This window comes from Numida meleagris, chromosome 4, assembly GCF_002078875.1.
Source record: "Numida meleagris isolate 19003 breed g44 Domestic line chromosome 4, NumMel1.0, whole genome shotgun sequence".
Lineage (NCBI taxonomy): Eukaryota > Metazoa > Chordata > Aves > Galliformes > Numididae > Numida > Numida meleagris.
The window spans coordinates 19,325,319-19,346,493 of record NC_034412.1 but is presented as its reverse complement, the minus strand read 5'-3'; the positions used below and the strand labels follow the sequence as shown (position 1 = coordinate 19,346,493).

At 48.8% G+C, this 21,175-nt stretch overlaps 1 protein-coding gene across 1 annotated transcript; it reads left to right on the top strand.

Moving 5' to 3' along the window:
• C4H3orf70 (chromosome 4 C3orf70 homolog) lies at window positions 224–20,952 on the top strand. The gene is made up of 2 exons (XM_021393582.1): window positions 224–503; window positions 17,876–20,952. Exons 1-2 carry the CDS (start codon window positions 329–331, stop codon window positions 18,430–18,432), a joined length of 732 nt encoding a protein of 243 aa, XP_021249257.1. The 5' UTR covers window positions 224–328; the 3' UTR covers window positions 18,433–20,952.

The following is a 21,175-nucleotide window of genomic DNA, read 5'->3' as shown; positions in this document are numbered from 1 at the left end:
CCTCAGCCCTCGGAAGCGCCGGGCGGTGCCGAAGGGCGGCGGGGAACGGCGGCGGCCGCGCGCCGGGGCCGAGACGGGGCGGGGCGGAGCGGAGCCGTCGGGGCGGGCGGCCGGGCCTTGCCCGCGGCGCTGCCCCCCGCGGCGCTGGGCGGGCGGGCGGTCCCCGCTGCGGCTCGGCGCCTTTTCCTCCTCCTCCTCCTCCTCCTCCTCCTCCTCCTCCTCCTCCATCTCCTCCTCCTCCTCCTCCTCCTCCTCCTCCATCTCCTCCTCCTCCTCCTCCTCCTCCTGGCCGCTGCGGCGCGGGGGCTGCGGGCGGAGCGGCGGCGCCATGAGCGGGGCGGCGGCGGCCAAGAGCGAGAAGCTGGACGAGGCTCAGGCGCTGGCCCGCAGCTGCGCGGGCAGACCCGACTTCCAGCCGTGCGACGGGCTCTCGCTCTGCGCCACGCATAGCCACGGCCGCTGCTTCCGCCTGCACTGGTGCTGCCACTTGGGATGGTGCCACTGTGAGTGAGCGAGCGCGCGGTCCCGGCGGTCCGGACGGTCGTAGCGGCTCTGCGCTGCCCGGCGGCCGCCGCCCCGTCCCGTCCCGTCCCGTCGCGTCCCGGGGAGCGCGGGCTGCGGGCTGTGGCGGTGAGCGGCGGGAGCCCCGCGCCGGGCGCTGCGGGCGTAGCTCCTGCAGCGGTGTGGGGCGCGGGGAGAGCAGCTCGCGGCGCTGGCAGCTGCCACTGCACCGCAGTTCTTCCTCGTGCGGTTGTCCTTGGTGTGGGAGGAAGCGGTTCGCACAGCATCCTCCGTGAGTCTGCTTCTGATTTGCAGGAATATGCGACTTATAGATAGAGCGGGTAGCCGCTGCTCCGAAATCCAGTGTCGGGCCAGCTTCGTGGAAGAGCAGCCAGACAACTTTAATATCTGCCCTCCAGATGTGTGTGATCATGGAGGCTGGGGCTGAGTGGGGCTGGCCAGGCACAGTTTGATGAATAATTAATCGCCGCTCTCCTCGAGGAGCTGGCTTGTTCAGCAGCGTGTGTTCAGGAGGTGGGAAATGGGGCTGGGGCTTGTGCCCGGCTCTGGAGTGCTTTGAGTCCTGCGGGCAGCACGGGGTGAAGCTCTTTTAGGGCTGAGAGTGCTGGACGTGTCCCTTGGCTCCTGGCATCCCGGTCTCCTGGCATCATCTCCCTTTGTAGCTGAAACATGTATCCTAGATTTGGCTTAATGGGAAAAAAGGACTGCTTGAAAGGATGCTTCTTGTTTGGATGGGAGCTTCTCTTCTAACTAAATGCGTGGTTTAGAATGTCACCCTGATTTTGGGCCCAGTCTGGAACAGCCGTGTTTTCTGCCAGTGCCCTGACGTGAGCAGCACGTGGTGGCAGCGGGTGCCATGAGGGGGTGCCACCATTACCTGTTGCACAGGGACGCAGATGCCTTGGTGGTGACATTGCACCAGTGAGACAGTGGCCATCAAGTTATGACCTAGATGTGTTCCTCTTTTCCAGAATTTCTGTGGCTTTGGTTCTTTGTGCTTGTAAGCGCTCTGGAGGACAGGATCTGAGCTCAAAATGGTGTTTGCAAACTGGAGATGCTCTCTGAAATCGGCTGGGGATGGTCTTGGGAAGGGAGAGCCAGGTGCAGAGCTGGATCACGGAGGAGTGACAGTGCAGTGAGGGATATGGGGATTAAGATGGATCACAGACTGAATATGCGTCATCAGCAGGAGGCCTTTGTGGTAGAAAATCCAAAAACAGAACCCAAGCCTTCTTCACTTCACTGGGGATGCATTAGCCGGAGCATTGCAAGCATGCAATTTAATTAGTCTCTCCAGCACAGTAATGATGAAACCAGACTGATGGGTTTAGTTTTGAGCATTGCACTGCCAGAAAACTGTAAAAGTGGAGAGGTTCTGTAGGAGGCCACAGTGATCAGCGCAGAAAAGATTTACAGGGGGGTGCAGAAGCAAAGGAATTGCTTGGGCTGTAAAAGAACTGAGTGAGGGAGGGGAGATGAGTTTTGTGAAGCCTCAAAAAGAAAGCTGTGTTCTTGGAAGATCGCCAGTTATCACTTACCTGTGGCAAGGAAAACTTTAGGTTTGGGCATTAGAAAACATTGTTTAACTGGGAAGAAAAATGAAGTGAGGGAACAGAATAAAAAGGTGAGGAATCACATTCATTGAAGGCCTTTAAGGAGGGCTTGGAGGCCTTTGACTGATGTCTCTCCAGAGTGACACAGAGCTGATTCCCTCCTGGAAGGACGTTTTCTCAAGATGCCACCCACCCCTTAGCCTCCCTCCAGCAATCATAAGAATTAAAAATAATCATAACTTTTCTAAGAAGTACAAACTTTTTTTCTTATTTTCTGTCTGTACGATTAAGGAAACTTTGAAATGTGTTTGTCCTATGAAACCGTAATTTTAAATGAAAGAAGTCACATACCTCATTTTCTTGTTTAATTTGAAAGCTAGGAAGAAGTGCGCTGCCTTCTTGCTCCTTATTTCCTAATGCAAATTCCAGAGCCGAGCATCTCTTTGTATCTTTCTCTTGCAGATTGACTGGAGTTGGATTTAAAAGGGGTAAGAACAAGGGCTATAATGGAGAATGGTGTAGAGGTCAGAGATGTAATTAAACAGTATTGGAAGTTATCTTCCATAAACACAGTGCTGTAATACTGACTTAGGAATCCTCAGAGGGTTCTTGCAAGTGCTTTACTGTGACTCTTAAGAGCTGCGTTGAGGTACAGGAAGCACTATGTCAATTAAAATGGCCCTTCAAGTATTGTTTTCCATTGGCGTCCAAGGTGCTGGAGAATGTCAGCTCAGTTAAAGTGCACAAGTGCACTTACACTGAAAAATGACAGGAACTCACCTCCACTAAGATCAGTAGATTGCTTCCTCATGTGTATTCAGGATCACATCTGCTTACTTCAGTGACAGAAGCAATTTAGCACTGCAGAGCCACTTGACTATGGAAGTAATAATTGAGAAAGAACCTAGTCTGAATTCCCCAAAGCCATTCTTGTTGGCACGCTCTGAAGTAAGCAGTCCTTTAAGCTTTCTCTTTGCCTCCAATGTTTCTCTGCCCATAAGATGGCCATAACAGCTGGTGAGCAAGATCCCAGGCTGGTCAGTGCATCTGAACATCTCCAGGAATCTCAGGTGCTGTACCTGTATGACTCCTGCTCTGAGCCTGGCAGTTTATTTCAGGTCAGTGTCAGCCTTGCTTGTACTCTGCCCTTTCAGCCCAAGTGCGTTCCCCTTGCCAGGGTGACAGCCTCCTGTTCACCCTCCTCCCGTCCCTCTGACAGCCTTGTGGGATGCTGTTCTTTAGATGCAGGTTGAGAGGCTTGAATCGCTCAGATCAACATTTTCCAGAGTAAGGGACAGCATGCAGCAAGGAGGGTCTGCAGCACGGGGCCTGCCTGTCTTCCCTCACCTCGGGATTTCCACTGTGGTCTGGTTTGTGCTGCTGCTGTTACCCTGTTGTCTGTGCTGTGCTGCCTGCTTCTGATATATGGTCAGATATATGGGGTTACGTCTTCCCTGGCTGTGATTTCACTTCTAAAGATTACCTCACTGGAGAAAGCATCACGCTTGGTGTGAGTACAGCATTGGCTTCACTCCTGGAGAATGCAAAAATAGGGTCTTGCGCTGTAACTCTTTGCAGCGGTTCATTTTTTATCGGAATGTTTTGCATTGTGTTAAACACCATGTGAAGTTCTCAGTACACTACGTTGCACTTATCAACTGTACGTTGTGAATAACGATGCCACAGTGCTCGCTGCGCAGCAGTTGTATCAGGAGACAATAAATCACAGAAAGACTAATGCAAGGTAGCAGTTGTCTTGCCCAGGTTCCAAAAAGTGCTTTACTTTACAAGGTGTCCAAAAAGCAGATCTTTAGTTACCTAAAACTTCTTGCATATCTTACACTGACAAACTGACGCAGCAAATAAATATTGCGTTCCACCAATTCTGCCAGATCCAGCTGTTTGCACCAGTTCCTGGAAAATAAACAGTGTGGGTAGTGCTGGGTGGTCAGAAAATAGCTGCTAGGCTTAGACATGTGAAGAGGTTGTGGCGGCAGTGTGGGTTGTCAAACGCACAAACACTCTTGCCCTCACATGTTGCTAAGTGGTGTATGAGATATGCAGGTGTGCCCTGAAATAGCTTCCTGCTCCCCAGAGTGCATCACGTCATGATGGCACTGTCAGCCCTGAGCTTAGCTCCTGACCTGCCGCTTTCGGCATGAGGTCAGGCATCCTTGGCAAGAAACCCTGTTGTTCCTCAGCCAAAGGAGAAAATGGGCTTCTGCACGCCGAGAAGGGCATATGTTTCCTGCCTGGCTTTGGGAAGAAGGAGCTCTCTGATTTTGGCCGTGCCAAGCATTCGTTCTGGGGACAAAGAATCGGAGCACGCTGACATTTCCTGCCTGGCTGCCCGCTGTGACAGGGAGGGCAGGGTTTCTCCTTGCTTTCAGAGCAAGCTGTGTGGCTTCCTCAGCGTCTGCTGTGTGGGTGTCTGTAGTCCCCAGGGTGGGACAAGCCAGCCATGCCTTTGGGTCCGCATGGTCTCTTGCACTGCTCTGGCAGTGAGTGGTGGTTATCAGTCTCCCACAGCTGCTGCCTTGGAGCGAAGCATATCAGTACATTCGCTGCACTTGGGTGTACCCCGAACCCGTATTTCTCCTTACATTCTTCACTGCTTGAAATACCAATGTTTCTATTTTACAGCATTTTTAGATAAAAACATTCATTTCTGTCTCACAAAAGTGTAGAAAGCTCTCGTCGAGGCCAGCTCTCCTCAGTGACAGTAGCATCTCCTACCTGTCCCCTGGCAACGTGCACGTCCTGACCCCACATGTCAGGTGCTGGTGTTCCCCGGCTCCGCAGCAATGTGAGCAGCAGGCAGGCAGCTGTGTGCACCCAAGTCCTGTCTCCACGGTGGCTCTCCCACGTCCAGAGTGCCAGAAGCTGTCAGCAGGGGCTCCGACAATCATTGGAGCCCATGTAATTGTTCTGACCCCAGCCCGCCCAGCCCACCAGTGAGAGCTATAAGCAGGGAATCAGCAAGGCAGCCTTTGTTTCTTGTAAAAGAGCACTGGTAAGCGAGCTAAAGTGTTTATTGAAGGTATTCAAGTGCACTGTTGCAGAGCTTGGGAGTTAAAAGAGAATTTGGGTCTGCCTGCCAGACGGCTTGTCTTGGTCCCTCCATGTTAGGGAGGCAGCTACAGCCCTGGGTGTTCTGTAGGGTTGTGTACATTGCAACTTCCAAAAGGTTTGCTTTGTTTTCATGTGCTTTCTTGGCAGTGGTTTTGCTGGCTGTGAGACGTTTTGCCACAACCAAGAAGGAGCAAAAAGGCAGTAGTATAACAGTGCCTGATGTATGTCCTCAGATACAGAGATGTATCCTCAGATACAGAGAGCACAGTAACACTATTCGATAGAGCAAATTCTCAGCTACAAAAAAACTATTTTTCATTGCAGTCACCACTGCATCCTGGGGACTGCTTTGTTGGATAAACGTGCAAAAGGAGATGTAACTGCTTGTGTTTTCATTTATGAGACAGAATGTTTGGGGCAGCTTGTACGCTTGTCTTTGTGGTAAAGATCTAAGTCGGAGTGGAGTGGTTGGGCTAGAAACTCAGGGGCTGGGTGTTCTCTGCAAAGTGCCTTGCTTTGGTGGGAGGATGATTACAAATCCAAGAGGAAATAAGCATTTTTCTTTCGTGTTTGCTGTGAGAAGGATTTAAACATTCATCCAGTTTAAGTCTGTGGATCTGGACAAAATGCTTGCGCGTGAGCAAGGCATTACGCTGAACACCAGGCTACGCTCGCCGAAAGGTGGATTTGTCAGCTGGTAATAGAAAACACTTTTAATGAGGATTTGCTGCCTGTGGCTGTGCAAGATCTTCTCTTCACCTGTATTTGAAAGACCTATGATATCCTAGCCTCATTTCACTAAGTTGTATACTACGAAGGAAAGAACGTCAGCTTAAAATACTCTGATGTGTAACTCTAGGGGTAAACAGCTCTGTGCAGTTGTATGGGCTCACCTTTCTGGGCCTGAATGGCGTTCTGTTGCTCTGGTTTTAGTTATAATCCCCAAATCCTGGTATGAATAGACTGTTAATGCTGTGTCTCAGAAGGAGAACGTAGATGTGTAGATTTCATCAAACCCTGTAGAAACACCAGTGCCAGGCATTCATTCTTTATTCCTTGCTATAGTGCAGAGCTATGTCTAGAGACATGCCTGTTCTCTTCTTACTATGATTAACAAAAACACCTAACAGGAACAGATCACAAGAAAAGCTTTGAATTTCAGTTACTTGCTCTGGGCGGATCTTGCAGGACTAATTCTTTGGTGCCTCATACAGGACTGAATAGGAATCACTGCACTTCTTTCTCAGAAGCCCTGACAGAAAGGGGCCTTGTATCCCCGCACGCTTTCCACCAGCCAGGACCTCCTGTTTGCTATGCATGACAACGAGGCTGTGTTTCATAATCCGTCCATCTGAGAGTGATCCACAAAAAATGATGTCTTCTTGCCCAGAGCTCAGTGATCCGTTGCAGAGAGCCTCTGAGAGCTGTGAATAAATGGCATCTCTCTGCTGTAACTGCGTGAAGGGTTAAGTTGCTGCTTGCATGAAGCCTGCTGAGGACCGGCCTGAAACCTGGGGGCGGTGGCTGTTGTGCAGCACAGGCAAGGACCTGGAAGGGGAAGGTTCATCATCGCTGTATCCCATCAGCTGGCGTAGCTGTGAGCTCAGGGTGTTCCCAAAAGGGCTACTGAGGAAGGCTGAGCACCTGCTTCTGCTCTCGGGTCCTCATTCTGGGAAGAGACCGCAGGCACTTCTTTCACTGCAGAGTAGCAGCTCAGAGATGAATTGTGTGCTGGTGCTACAGTGTCCCTGCAAACGTGTGGTTTCCTTCCTGAACTCTGCAAGCGAGGAAATCGATTTTCCTGCTTGATTCTGTAAGCGTATTTACTTCAAGTGCCCAAATGCAAAAGTGTATAACTCCAGTGCCTTCTGACAGGTTGTCTTTGCTCTCCTGGGTGCTGATGGATTTTTCACATGCCTTCACTGCAGCCCACGGTCATATCCTTGCATTGCCCTATTAGAAACTGAGTCATGAGATTGTCACCTTCCTGGTTCCCACCCTGCAGGTCTGACTGCGGGCCCGGGTTGGCTGGGAGCACTGAGGAGAGCTCCAGGTGCCTGGCATAGGGCCTCAGGTTCCCTGGCACACCACGAGCACGTTTTGTCACTGCTCACATTATTGGAGCCAGCAGAGCTGGACCTGCACAGAATGGGCATCTTGGAGCATTTTATGTAATGCCTCTCAATTTTTCTGAAGCTGCCTTGCACTCGTGAGTCACTTCAAGCTTTGTTAACTGAGTTCTGCGCATTGGTAAGTCTATAAGAGGGATTGTTGTTTCTGTGGAGGACAAAAAATGAAGGGCTTTACTCACAAACATTCTAAAATGTTCCAAATTGGTAGTTGTGGCAGTGTGGGCTTAGCTGTTGGTGGATGGCATAAGCCTATAGTGAGGTAAGAAGCTGATAGACAGTAGATTGGTTTCCATGTAGTCTCTCTCTGTATACAAAGTGACCATGCTTCAGTGTGTTGTTTTTATTCCAGCTCTTCTGTGGATTATTTGTCCGTAAGATACAGAATGTGCTTTCATGATGAGTGATTGTTCCAATGAGCAATTTTTATATAGTGACTGATCACAGAATTTAGGAAGTGCAGTTGGTGCAGTTTAGAGATGTTTTTGCCAATAGTTTGGTATATTCACATAGCTGGAAGTCAAGACCTACTGGGAAAGTGAAATCTGATTGCTTGGCAAGTGCACCTTGTTTTTAATATACTCATACTTTAATTTAGGCAACGTAACAGTTGGAATTTATATATAACCTATGTTGTAAAACACTTACAACAAGAGCTTACGTTTGTATTCCTGTTCTCACTGATGGCTGCAGAGCTTGAGAGCCCACATGCACGCTGCCAGAGCTGCTGCTTTACCTGGGTGCCCACACCCAACTCTGAAATATTTCCCTGCTGGGCCCAGTGAGTGCATACCCTGCTGTCTTCCCTCTTGCTGCTTCACGCAGCACACCTGCAGCCATTTCAGCTGCTGCATGCTTCTTGTTGAGTGGCTGCTGGCATTGTGTGGATTTCAGTGCCTCTGCTGATTCGGAGCTGTGTTTCTTGCAGCCTTCCTCCCGTCCACTAGCATGAAGCTGTGTGTAGTTAGGCAGGCAAAAGGAGGCACCTTGTTCTCTGCTCCTATGCCACTAGCCGTCAGCATGCCCAGCTGGTGCTTGCTTTGGGATCTCCCTCTGGTGTGAAGCTCAGAGCGACACTCTTACCCCTCCGCCAGCATTCCCTTACTGTGCTGCAGCAGTGAGTGCTGAGCTTGCTCCCACCCACGCTGTCCAGCTGCTCTGAGCCCTTCTGCAGCAGCACGGTGTGACATGGTAGCACTCCTCCTCCTCCCCTGGGGTCACTGGGGTTTTTGTATTTTCTTGTAGAGCATTGCTGGATCCCAGGCTCCTCCAAGGGAAGGGCTGGCACCAACACCTGCATGCATCAGCTCTGAGTGGTGACCTATTTCGGGTGTGCGCAGGGAGAGCAGTCCTTGAGATTCTCCAGAAATGGGTTTTGTAGAGCCTTGTAATAGAAATATGAAGATTGGTTTGAATGAATTATGAATGGAAACGTGCGTAGATAAGCACTAGGAGAAACAACAGAATGAGGTTAAAAGGATGGCCTGCATTGGTGATAAGGACACTCTTCCCATCAATGAAATTGAAGAATGTGTTTGTCAAGCTCAGAAGGCTCACAGTCTGCAAGGCCCCAGCACAGATGATGTGTCAGCAGGAGACCCTACAGTCTGACCATAGGAAGGTAGTGGCACCAGTGCCACACATCACATATGCCATTGTTTCTCCTGTCAGCCCACCAGGAAAGCGGACTGTAGCCATCAAGATGCAGCTATTCCAAGCTGTGAAAGCAGCCCCCTGCCTCAGCCATCCGTTCTCTCCTATGGGTGCAGAGTGCGGGTCTTGCACAGTCCTTTGGAGAGAGCTTGCCCTTCAAGGACCGTTGAGCTGTTCTGCTTGTTTAAGGATTCACAGGAAAACATTGCCATCTCATAGAGGCGCCCGTGGGAGCACCATCTGCAGAGTGTGCTGTGCACCTGGAAGGCAGTAGCTCGTCTGCGCTGCCTGTATTTCTCTGCAGCAGGAAAAGCCTGCGTTCTTCGGAGGTGGCGTTTGACGCTGAGCTGTGGTTATCCTTCCCTGTTACCATATCAGCACACTGTCTGCATGAAAATGATGGGATGCTGAATCTCGAGCAGATGGTACACAGGGATGGTTTTGTAAAATAAACATGTAACACTAAGCCATTTCTTGCTATTTTCTGTGCTGAATTGAACAAATATCTAGCATCAGTTGGGGGATAAAATTTCTCAGAGACATGCAAAAAGAAGCTGCTCCTCTTTGCAGGGCAGCATTGCAAAGGGTTGTTGGAAGGCAAACATGGTTGGGTTCAGAGCTCAAATAGTGACGACTGCTGCTCAGCTGCCATCCTCGTGGGAATATGGCTCCTTTAAGAGGGCTTATGGCTGCATGAAACATTTCTACATCCTCCAGTGTTGCTATTTCTTTAAGTCTGGTAAATCCATGTAAGAAATGAAGGAGCAGAGATGGTAGAAGGAAGCTCTAGGCTCTGTTTGCCTCTAACAGTTAACCTGCTATTGAGTGAAAGTGTGAAGAAAACCCTGAAACACTCACAGCATGTAAAATCATGATCCTTTTTTTGTATTTAAAACAAATCAAGACAAAAGGGCATCAAAATACATATTATGAGGAAGAAAAAACCTTCTTATTTTTCCCCTTTCTTGGATTCCTGTGAAAAGCTTACAGCTCATCACGTCAAGGGCTGTCACAGCTGTCTCTCACCATACAGCAATCAGAGGGAACACCTCTCCTTCATGTGAGAAGAGAATTGGCAACCATACAGAATCACTGCTGGGGAGCCACTGTGAAGGAGCAGCGCTGGGCTGTTTCTTTTCTGTGCCTGGATGAGACTGGGAATGGGACAGATTACTCAGTGCTCTGGTGCAGGTGTGAGAAGAGGCTGCTTGCTCCTGGTGGCATGTCCCGCTGCCTGACCTCCAGGGTTGGGGTAAGGGGAGTGCCTTCACAGAGTTGGCCCCTATCTTTTGTGATCTCTCGCTGTGTCTTCCATCTGGAAGTACTGCAAGTGTCTTGGATGCTCTGCCTTCTCCACATGAGAAATTTGTTTGAACAGTCTCTCTCTGCTTTCTCAAATTTGCTTGGAAAAAGTGCAGAGCTAAAGTATCGCTTGTGTTAAAGCATTCCATACCTTTACATATGAGGATCTTTCAATGTTGACAAGCATTTTAGTTATGCTTCATTGTGGCCCCCAGTGGCACAGTTCAGCTCTGCTTGGGCTTGTACTGTAGATCTGACAGTGCCTCAGTGTCCTGAAGTAATTTTCTTCTCCCCTGGTGGCTTGCTCCATGTCTCATGCTCCCAACGCACGTCTCTGTTCTGCAAGGTACAACCCACCAGCTGTTCATCTAATAGAAAGAAGCAGAAACTGGGTTAGCAGTGTTTTTTCATGTGACATCTGTAAACAGACTCTAGGTTTTCCCTTCCATTTGTTCTCATCTCTCTGCAGAAGCTATTAACTGCGCTCTAAGCAAAGTGTAATTTGGAACTGTTACAGTCCTTGGTGAATGTTTATGGTGAGTCCCATCGTGGTTTGCAGAGGTTTTTTTGTCCCAAGCTGTGCATGTAACTAGACAGAGAAGGAAGGAAGGAGCAAGGCAATCGATTTGTCCCTGTGGCAGCTGTGGGGCTGGGAAGCAGTGTTCCATCTCAGTTGTCCATCTTTTGCTGAGAGGAAGGCCAGTATTTGAGAGGCTGATCTCCCGGGCTTTCCCCTACGTGGGGGTGTGAGCTCTCCTTGCACTAATGCTGAAATCCTCCACTCCAATTCTGTCTCCTGTGACACTTGCCTTAGGAATGCCTGCTTTGCCTTCACGCCTTCAAAGCTGTATGGCATGTAACTAGAATCTTGTACACTGATGTTCTTCGCAGCAGGGCTGACTTCTCTCCCACATCAGCTGGTGTTTTTGGCAGAGCCCTGTGTGGCAGAAGCAGGACTCCCTGCTGCCTTTGCACCCAAAGGTCGCTGGGACCATTATGAAGGTGTAGAACCAAGCAGAATCACAGCTTCAGCCTCTTTGAATCATACACCACGTCCAAAGGCACCGAGACCTCTGTGATCAGAGCTCGTTTTCCTCCAGCACACCTCAGGTAGGTGCCTTAGTGCTCAGCCAGCACCAAGGCATGGCAGCAGGTCCTAAGCTGCACTGGTTAAGCTGAGCCAGTTTCTCTTTAGTTAAGTAGTATACAGATGGCAGGTCCTCATTAGCCCTGCGGGTTTTTGGAGAGTAAGGTGAGCTGGCAGATTGGGGGGTGTAGAAATCTTTGCCCAGGCAGCTGCAAGAGAAAGCATACATATGAGAAAAGCTTTTGTGTGTTGGTTAAAAGATGTCTGAATATCTTGCACGCAAACAAGTATTTGCTACACAGTATATATTGCTGGCTTAAATGCTTGTAGTCCAGAACCATCTTTTGTCATTTTTCCAAATTGCAGCGGACTCACTGTTGTTTGTTAAGAAAATCCTTAGAGGTATCATTTTGAGAGGGTGGCAGTGGTGCCTTTGTTACAAGAAACCTCACTGCTCAAAGGTGGATTTCCTTAATTTTTCTTTTTACATGCCAGGCACGTTAGTGTCAGAGGGAAACTAGAACGCTGGGACAAAGGGAAGTGGGGAATAAAATGTTTAAGCAGCACCTCTGCTTATTTCATGGTTAAGTTATTTTGTATTAGCCACGGAAATTACTGCTGTGTCTGTTCAGTGATGATGCATGCAGACTGCTCAATTAGCAAAAAATCAAAGAGATGACCTCATGGCTTACTTCTGAAGGCCCTTATTTATTTTTCACATGCAGGAGACACCATAATACATCTTCCAGCCAATCCACCACATAGCTCTGGGAATTGATACCACAAGGAGACTTCATGTATATATTTTTTATGGAAGCAGGCCTGCTTTGGAAGGATAGAGCATTTCCCAAGCAGCATGAGTTTGCTTGAGCTTTGTTCCTCATAGCAGAGCCTCCAGCTCCATAGGGTTCAGCCCTGGGCTGGAGGTCAGCAAGCAGGGAGGGGAGCACTGCCCAGGACTTGGCTGTGCCTGGAGTGCTTGTTTTGCAGCTGACTGGGCTCTTGTGCGTTAATTCTCCAGGGGATTTGGTTTTTAGGCTTCCACAGTAGTTGAATAATAAAGAAGTGGAGAAACAATCACTCTTCTTAGTTGTGCACAAGCTGCTGTCACCGTGCGATTAGCACTAGACAAAGAGGTGATGTGTTTGTGCAGAGTAATGCAGTGTGAGCATGGAGCAGCAGAAGGCACAAGTAATGGCACGAGCTTCCAGTGGTGGCAAACAGGTACCCTGTGTGCCTGCCATGTGCTTCATTAGAGTGGTCATTAACATACGGCTGTCACGGTTGATTGAGACTCCCCATGAAAACAGCTTTGGCAGAGCCTGGATTCGTGCACGTCACATTCAGCACTCAGGACACAAGCCAGGTGTTGCTTCCCCATAGCACTGTGCTGTGTTGGCAGAGCTGCAACATTCACTCTGTAGCAGCTAGTACAGCGCTCAAGGTCTTCCCAAACTTCTGCAAACTGCTTCTCACAGAACTTTGTTTGATGTTTTATTTTTTTTGGACAAAACCCAACATGTTCAGCACATGCAGTATTTTTCCTTCACCAAAATACCATCTTCTGCGTAGGCAGATGTAGCAAATGACCCAGGAAACAAGTTGCGGTGCGATGCCTGTCTGGCATCTGTGTGCAAAACACTGTAATTTACAGGAGCAGCCATCAGCAGAGCTCAGTCCAGAGTTCTCCAACTGACTCGGTGGAATTAAATCTGCAATAAATTACATGCCATAGTACTAGAAGGAACGTGTCAGAATAGGTGCTCAAAATATTACTTCATCGTGGATTTTTGCCAGCTGCTTAAAGTCAGCAAAAACATTTCTCTTTATTTCAGGAGGAGTTTTATCAGCCCAAAATGCATCATAAAAGGAGGTGGGGACTTGTGCTTATGGATAATTTTCTGTTAAAAAGATATCCCTGCCAATCATGCAAGCTGGAGTGGGTGGGCAATCTTATTTTTAAGTTTCTGCATAAATTTTTCATAGCATCCGCATCACGGTTGATGCATTTCCATCCATTATGTAGGGTAAGAAGTTATAAATGATGCTGTTACCGCAGCCTTGTCCGTGATCCACCCTGACAGGTCCAGCTGTGAGTACCAGCACCCCATGAAGAGCTAACTGATTATCTTCAGAAAGCAGAAGTTTAATCTCAAGTAAACAGGCTTTGCCCTAAAATTATCTGAAACTTAAGAAATTCGTAACAGAATCCCAAAAAAATGCAGAAAGTCAGCTTACATCGAAAATCTCCTTTTCCTTTTTGGGTGATTTCTGCCTTACTCTGGCAGTACTTGTCCTTGAAACATGAAGAAACGCTTTCAGACAACGTAAGGTCACACAAATGGGCCTGAAATCCTCTGTGAGTAGTCTAGCCGCTGTTGGATTCTACCCTGAAATTAGTGCCAGCATGTCGGTTTTGAAACACACGGCGGATTGCCCCATGCTGCTGCAGCAGCAGAACAAACAGCTCCGCTCCCCACTGCCAGCCTTTCCTTTCAGCCGTCACTTTACCTTTGCTCGTCAGTGTGGCTGCAACAGAGCTGAAGTTTGAACATAGCCAGGGCCTTGCTTTCCGTGCATGCACAATCAGTTTGCTGTCCTCCTGAACCGGACAGACTACGGCTGTTAACAGGACCTTGGAGTGGAGGGTTCTGTATTTATGAGATGCCAGTTTGACAGGGAAAATCCTAACCAGTGGTGCTCCTGTGACAAGCAGTGAGAGGGGAAGCATTCGAGGTGCATACACATCCTGCACCTAACACAGTTGGGCAGCAAATTTCTTCCTCTTCCCATATGACCATCCTCCTTAAAGATTAAAAAGAAAAAAAACAGCCGTCTAGCTGTAGTTGACCAAGGGAAGCCAGCTGATGTTATTCTGGGAGAGGAGTTCAGCTTTTGTTACTGTTTCTTCACAGTGTCCTTCTGGATAAACTGCTAAGCAAACACAGAAAGTGATATGCGAGCAATTGGCTGATGGGTCTGTCCCAAAGGGTTGGAGTAAGCAGGGTTCCATCTTAGGGCCAGTTCTCCTTAATGTTTTCATGAATGACTTGGATGTAAGGCTAGAAGGCGTGCTGAGCAAGTTTGCTGATGGTACTAAAGGGATACTGTTGACTCCGTCAGGGGTAGAGAGGCCTTGCAGAGATCCAGGCAAATGAAAGAGCTGGGGAATTGCCAACTGCATGGAGTTGAGGGGAGGCCTCACAGCGACTGCAGCTCCTCACAGGGAGTAGTGCTGGCCTCTGCTTTCTGGGACAGCACAAAGCAACATCAGGGGAGGACCTGATCTTCCTTCAGGAAGAGTTTTTTCACCGAGAGGGTGGTTGGGCACTGGAACAGGTTCCCAGAGCAGCAGTCATGGCACCGAGCTGCCAGAGCTCAAGAGACCATCTGGACAGCACTCTCAGACACACGGTCTGATTTTTGGGGGGTGCTGTGTGGAGCCAGGGGTTGGACTCAATCATCCTTGCGGGTCCCTTCCAACTCAGGATGTTCTGTGATTCTATGAAGTAAGAGTGGATGAATCCTTGCTTCCTTTAACAGCTGTGCTGTAAGCTACCATGGCTTAGATGTCCTGCTTTTCTTCCTTTTCTACTCATAAAGAAGCAAAATTGATTCCAACATGTTCTTAGCAATACCAGGCAAAGTACTCAGAGGTGGGCAATAGTCACATACAGAAAGAAGCACTGAACTCACTCAGCTAATGAAGGGGCTCTCTGGTGATACAGCACTCCTCAGGAAGCAGCCTAGGGCCAAGAGATGATCTCCCTTCAGTGGCTGGCCCTTGTATGAGCCCAGGGTGCTCTACCCTGGGTCTGGCCCTTCTCATCACCTGGGGAGCACAGGTGCACACAATCTGCCTGTGCTCTCTGAGCCAGCTGCACCCCTTCACCAGGTGCTCCATCACCAGTGCAGGCCCTGACCTGACAGTTCCCCTACAGCTCTCCCAGCATCCCCCAGCCCTTGCCAGCACACGTGGCAGCTGTATTAGGTAGAAAATTATAGTCTTCTCGTACAGAAACCTTCTTTCTTCATCCCATTAAAATTCTTACCAATATCTTCCTTGGACACCTCAAACAGAAGCTGAGAAATGCTTTTCCAGTAGTGTCTTACCATAGGGAAGGGAAGCCCGCACAGAAGTGGCTCAAATATATGAATAAATACAGCAACATGCTTTCAGGCAAGGGGATATTGATTGCATGTAGGCCACATTCCAGCTTCTGTGAGCTGGATTTTGTGGGACACCATTCCAGTTAGCAGCGTGCTAATCAGTTGATTGCATTTCTTTGCAAGGCAACAGCATGCTTAACGCTCACTGATGTGAAGGAAGGCTTTCTGCAGAGCAGCAGCCACAGGAAGCTGCAGGCTCCTGCTGTTAACTGGGCTGTAGGGCAGGGTCCAGCCTGGTAGTCATTCCAGAGAGGCTGCTCTGGGCAAGGATTGAAAAACGTGACAGAGCCCACATCCCTCAGCGACTGCCAGTGCAGAAATAACTGTGCTGCTGCTCCAGAGCACTCTGTAGGAGTAAGAGCTCTGCTCTGCCTGTGGTTAAAGTGCTCAGGCATTTGATGGTAATGCTAAATTCCTCCTGGACACAGTGAGCTTAGGCTAGGGATATGCTAACTAGATGGCAAGTGGGGAGGGTGGCTGTGTGTTTCCCAACTGCCATCCAGCCACACTCAGATAGGAGGAATAAAACATAGCATTTTTATTTTCACTGAGCTTTTCCAGCAGCTCTGACAATTATCGTTCCAGCTCCTAGGAAAAAACTGCTTGATGAGGTATTCAAGTGAAGCTGGTCAGATCTATTCACCAAATGTTTTCTTCCCATGCCCACTTACTGCAGCATTCTCACTGCTTCCTGGGGCTGCCTGGTGGCTGTTTTCTCCTGCTGCACGACAAGGGTGTTTTTCCTTTCCAGCGTGCCTGGTGTTCCTTCCCCTGGTCCTGCTCTCTGCATCTGCCAGCCTCTCTCACGCTCCAGTGCTCCCCAGCACTTTTCTTGGACAAAACAGGTTGGGAAGTCCCAGCTGGGGAGCGCAGCCTGCTTTCATACAGGCTGTTTCCCTTGAGATGCACCAGGCACAGCAGGGGTGGAAGCGCCTTCTTCTGTGCTTGATGTTTCCCCTGGTGATGTACCAGGGCTCGGCTGGCGAAGCACAGTGTGTATGTGGGCCCTGGCTTGTTGGGGCTGGCAAAGCAAATGAACACCCCGCAGGCTGCTCCAGCCAAGAGAAGGGTCGTCCTAGCCCATCCCATGGCCAGTGCCACGCTGGCTGAGAATTTATTGCAGTCAGAGTTGTTTCTGTGGGAAGGATGCCCACGCTGAGGAGAGGGGCAGTGAGCCCTTCCTCCTGTTGCTGATCTGGGCCATGCTCAGTGCCCTGAGGAGAAGCAGTCATTGCTCTGATTTTCAGGAGGAATGGGCAATTTGAGGGAGAAAGACTGCACCTGCTGCTGAGCCGGGACCAGAAAAATGTGTGGCAGAAAGCTGCAGCTCCTCAGCACAGCACAGCCAGATCCATTACTGTGGTGCCTTTCTGCTCCTTACCTGGAGAGCTTCAAGCATCAAAATAGTCCTTCATCACTTTGATGCCTTTTCTGCCTTTGCAAAGCGGTATTTGCAGTATCGTAACTCCTGCATCAAAACACTTCTGAGTCCCACTACTCGCAAGTCTTCTGGAAATTTGTGCTTTCATAGTGCATGAACCCCCTGGGGAGACATGAATTTTTCAGGGGCTTCATGCAAATAAAACACAGCATTTTCCAGTCTTTGGCATAGCCTCAGGTTTCTCAGTTTTTCCTAACAAAGTACTGATTTTCTGCTCTCCTGTTTATTTCTTTTAGTAGAGATTTTCAGCTGTGCTCTTCAGTTCACACTTGGTTCAGCTCCGTATAGACAACATAATCCTATTTTTTTTATTACTTAACTAGATAATCAAAATGTCAAAGGCATTTCTGTGGCACGGGAATTCCCTTATTTTCTGTCTTAAAATTCCAGTTGCAGTCGTGTTAATTCTGTTTTATAATACAGAAAAATGCAGTTTAGCCCTCAGAAAAAAAGAACATGGAAATGCACTCAGGGAGACTTGCCGTTAAGCAGAATAATAGAAATGTAGTTCATTGTGCCAAAGAGGTGTGGTAGAATCGCTCTGTGTTTGGCGTGAGAAAAAGAAAGGCTACTGAGTGTCTTCAGTTTTCTTTCCCCTAGAAAGGGACACATCAAAACTGCTGTCTGTCCCACTTCTCAGCCATGCAGTTGCTCCCCTGGCATCAATTTTCTTGCTCTAGATGTCCCACAGATGTCTTAGAAGCAAGGACAGGAAGAGAAGCAAGACTGGGCTGAGAGAAGTCATGGTTACCTGCAGTGTTAAGCATCAGAGAGCCTGTACCAGGAGAGAGAGCTAACCAACACCTTGAGGCCACTGAAAACAGAGCAGCTGCTGACTGAAGGAACTGTTGGCTATTACTGGCTGCCGGAGGCGAGCATCATCTTATCAGTTTCTTTCTAACTTAAAGCTAAGTCCTTAGATGCTGTTTTTCTGTCTTCCCCACAGGTAAATATGTCTACCAGCCCATGACGCCCGTAGAGCAGCTTCCCAGCACTGAAATACCTGTTTGCCCTCGGGAGTCTACAAACACAATCCAGATCTCTGTTTCGCTCACCGAACACTTCCTGAAGTTCGCGCCCGTCTTCCAGCCTCCGCTGCCCCCTGACTCCCCGCAGTTCTGCACAATCGCAGACCTCTTCATTGACAATTACCGCGTGAAATGCATCAACGGGAAGATGTGCTATGTGCAGAGGCAGCCTCCCCCCATGCCCCACAAGACAAAGCCTGAGGAAGTCTCTGTTCGCAATGCCTTAATCACAAAAGAGAGCAATACACCAAAAACAGATCACTGCTCGTCCCCTTCCAGCTCTGAGGACTCCGGGATCAATGCGGTGGGGGTTCACTACATGGAGTCATGCGATGAGGACACGGAGGGGGTGGCCGAGCTAAGTTCAGAAGAAGACTACAGCCCAGATAGCAGCTGGGAACCAGATGAGTGCCCGCTCTTGTCACCCTCACAGTGTGAAATGGAAGTGATTGAGACTATAGAAACCACTGTGTGATCCGACAAGTTGGTATCAGATCAGTCCAGTTCCCACTCAGTAACGTTGCTTTTGTAGTATTTATATTTTCTGTTTTTTTCTGACAATCCCTTTTTTCCAGTGCACTTGATATTTCAGATTCCTCATGGGAGCGCGGTCATGGGACTTGCATATTGGTGAAATTGCAGCAGCCTGAGCAATTTTAACGTGTTCTCAGCCTGATCAGATCTCCCACGTCTGCACGTAAGATAGTGACAAATCTTAAGACTTTTATAGCTGACAAAAGGCCTTTTTCTCGGTCTGGGTTACATCATATGCTACTTCTCATATGAGGATGTGCCACTCAACACATTTTCAGCAGTCGGGATGTTTGCTGTGGGTCTTCAAAGCACAGAGGGTGAGCTGGTGCAGCACGCCTGTGAGCAGCAAAACCAAGTTGTCCTTATTTCTTATAAAAAACTATGCGAAGTGCAGCAAAAAGAGGCTTTTTCTGTCTCTGGCCTTCCGCATTGTCCATGCTTTTTTCTAGTGCTGGTGTGACCCTTCTTGAATGCTGTTGGTACCACTCTTCCAGTGGGTTGGTATGGCAGGCTAGAGAATGCACAAAGTGCCTCCAACTTCTCCAGGCTATGCACCGAGCATCTGCTGAGTTAGGTCCGGCTCTGAAATGTCCTGGAAAGGCAGCTGTCACTCCTGAGGGTCATCTGTTGCCTGGATCCAGCTGCTCCTTTCTCTGCATGGATCTTTGGAAGGGGATCTGGCTTTTGCGGCTCAGCAGGAGGGGAGCAGGCAGGGAGGAAGCGCAGCAGTACCAATACTATTCTAGACTGGGGCGTAAAATGAAGGCAAAGGAAAGTGACTACCTCCAAACATGCAAAATCCACCCCTCGCTTTGCCTGCTGCTTCCTCCTGCGCTGCGCTGTTTGTGCCAGGAACGTGCACTCAGGACCAAACGGCCTCAGGGCCTGCATTTGCCTGAAGAAAAACAAAGATTAATACAAAACATTTGAGCCACACCACTGTGCTGGCAGAGCTCGGGGACAGCATGGAGGTGCCCGTGGGAGGAAGCCCATGCACTTGGCAGTGCGTGCACTGGTCACAGTACCGCCTAGGGTCATCCTAGCTGAGCGAGGAGGCTTCGGCTCACTCCTTTGCACCCAGTTCAAGAGCAGATTTTCAGTAGAGCTTTCCTCAAACAGCTGAGGAGAAAGAGCTGTTCTGCTGGAGGGCTGGTTTCAGCCCCCGGCATGAAACACAAATGTCTTTCTCAGAAGATTTCAGTCAGCTTGAGCCAGTTGGAGTCAGTAATGACTGTTTTTCAACAGCATTACTGAATTGCTTTGTGTATTTGCTGTTTACGTTTCAAAAGTCATTGGTGAATATAAGGCTGTATAAATGTGTACAGTTTAGTGATTGATACTAGATATAGTCAGTGTTATAGGGTGGCTCATCTCTCACTGTATCCTGACAATGTACTACTAATTTTATACACTTTGTAATCAGTATCGTTAGAAAACGTTTAGGCAACAGTGTGTGTCTGTGCACATGCGCGTGCTAGGAGTTTACCATAAATGGTTATAAAGTAATACTGTACTTTTTAGACTAACACTTTCAGACAAAAATAATAGGTTTTATAGTTTTGATGACTTCTATAAAAAGTCCTTGTTGAAAACGAGGAACTTGGGCCATTGCATGGACAGATGCGTTCTCACAAGGCACTTACAAGCATTCTGTTTTTCTGAGGGCATTTAAGCAAAGGCTGTAGTAGAACTAAGTAGGTTTTATTTATTTTTTAAGGGCAGGGTTGTCCTTTCTGGCTAACTAAGGTTTCTAATAATGTTTTAGCGTCTTTTGACCACTGAGGCACATTTCATAAGGTAGAAGAAAGCGTTATATATAAACCTACAGCATTTATTCATATTTAATCTTTCACTTGTAATCTGATGGAGAGCTGCAGATGCTCACTCTGGTGCCTGAGCTTCCTGCCCAGGGGAGGCTCTTCCTGGAGCCACATCATGCACCAAGCACAGGCAGGAGCACCAGGACCCTTGGTACTGGGCAGAGCACGCCTCGCTCTGCGGGCAGGAGGGCACCTGCTGCGTGTGCAAGGAAACAGTTGGCTATTGATGACCAAGACTTCCCGTAAGATCCTGTGGTCTTGCAGTTCCATATCACTGTCGTCAGGATACATTAACTGTAAGTAATTAGCAATATTTACAAGCTGTGAGTGTCTCCTACCCAGGATTTGTTCAGATGTCAAGCACAATAAGCTGCCTCTTCCTTCTGCGGTAAAATGTGAGAGGAGCAGCCTGGTGTGGGACAGGGCTAGTTCTGGAGGTGTTCCAGCAGCCAGCATGGTGGCAGGGTTCTCACTGTGCTCCATCACACCCCAGTTCAGAAACACACTCCACAGAAACGTGGTTTCTTTTGTTTGCACAAACACTGCGCAGACGTGTTGTAAGAGACACCCTGAGCCAGCAGCTCCACTCTGCCAGGAGAGGCGTGTATATTTCCTCTTTAATAAAATACTGAACAACTGAACTTCTCATTGTCCTAACTGTGTGTTTTCCATGCTGCAGTGAAACACAGATTTCCAGCAAAGGAGAGGTCGCTTACAGCTTCAGATGGCATGGCCCAACAAGCACCGTGCTAGGCAGAGAAAGGCAGTAACTGTGGAATGTGCCAAGCTCAGCCTCCCTGGGTTCTGGGCTCCTGGTGAGTATGGGGGCTGGTGTGCAGCCTCACGGCCCAGCTCCCACTTACC

Excerpts from the sequence above, each read along its gene's own strand:
- C4H3orf70 (XM_021393582.1), top strand. The coding sequence starts at position 329 with ATGAGCGGGGCGGCGGCGGCCAAGAGCGAGAAGCTGGACGAGGCTCAG. Across the intron at positions 504-17,875 it reads CCACTTGGGATGGTGCCACT|GTAAATATGTCTACCAGCCC; the intron begins GTGAGTGAGCGA and ends TCTTCCCCACAG.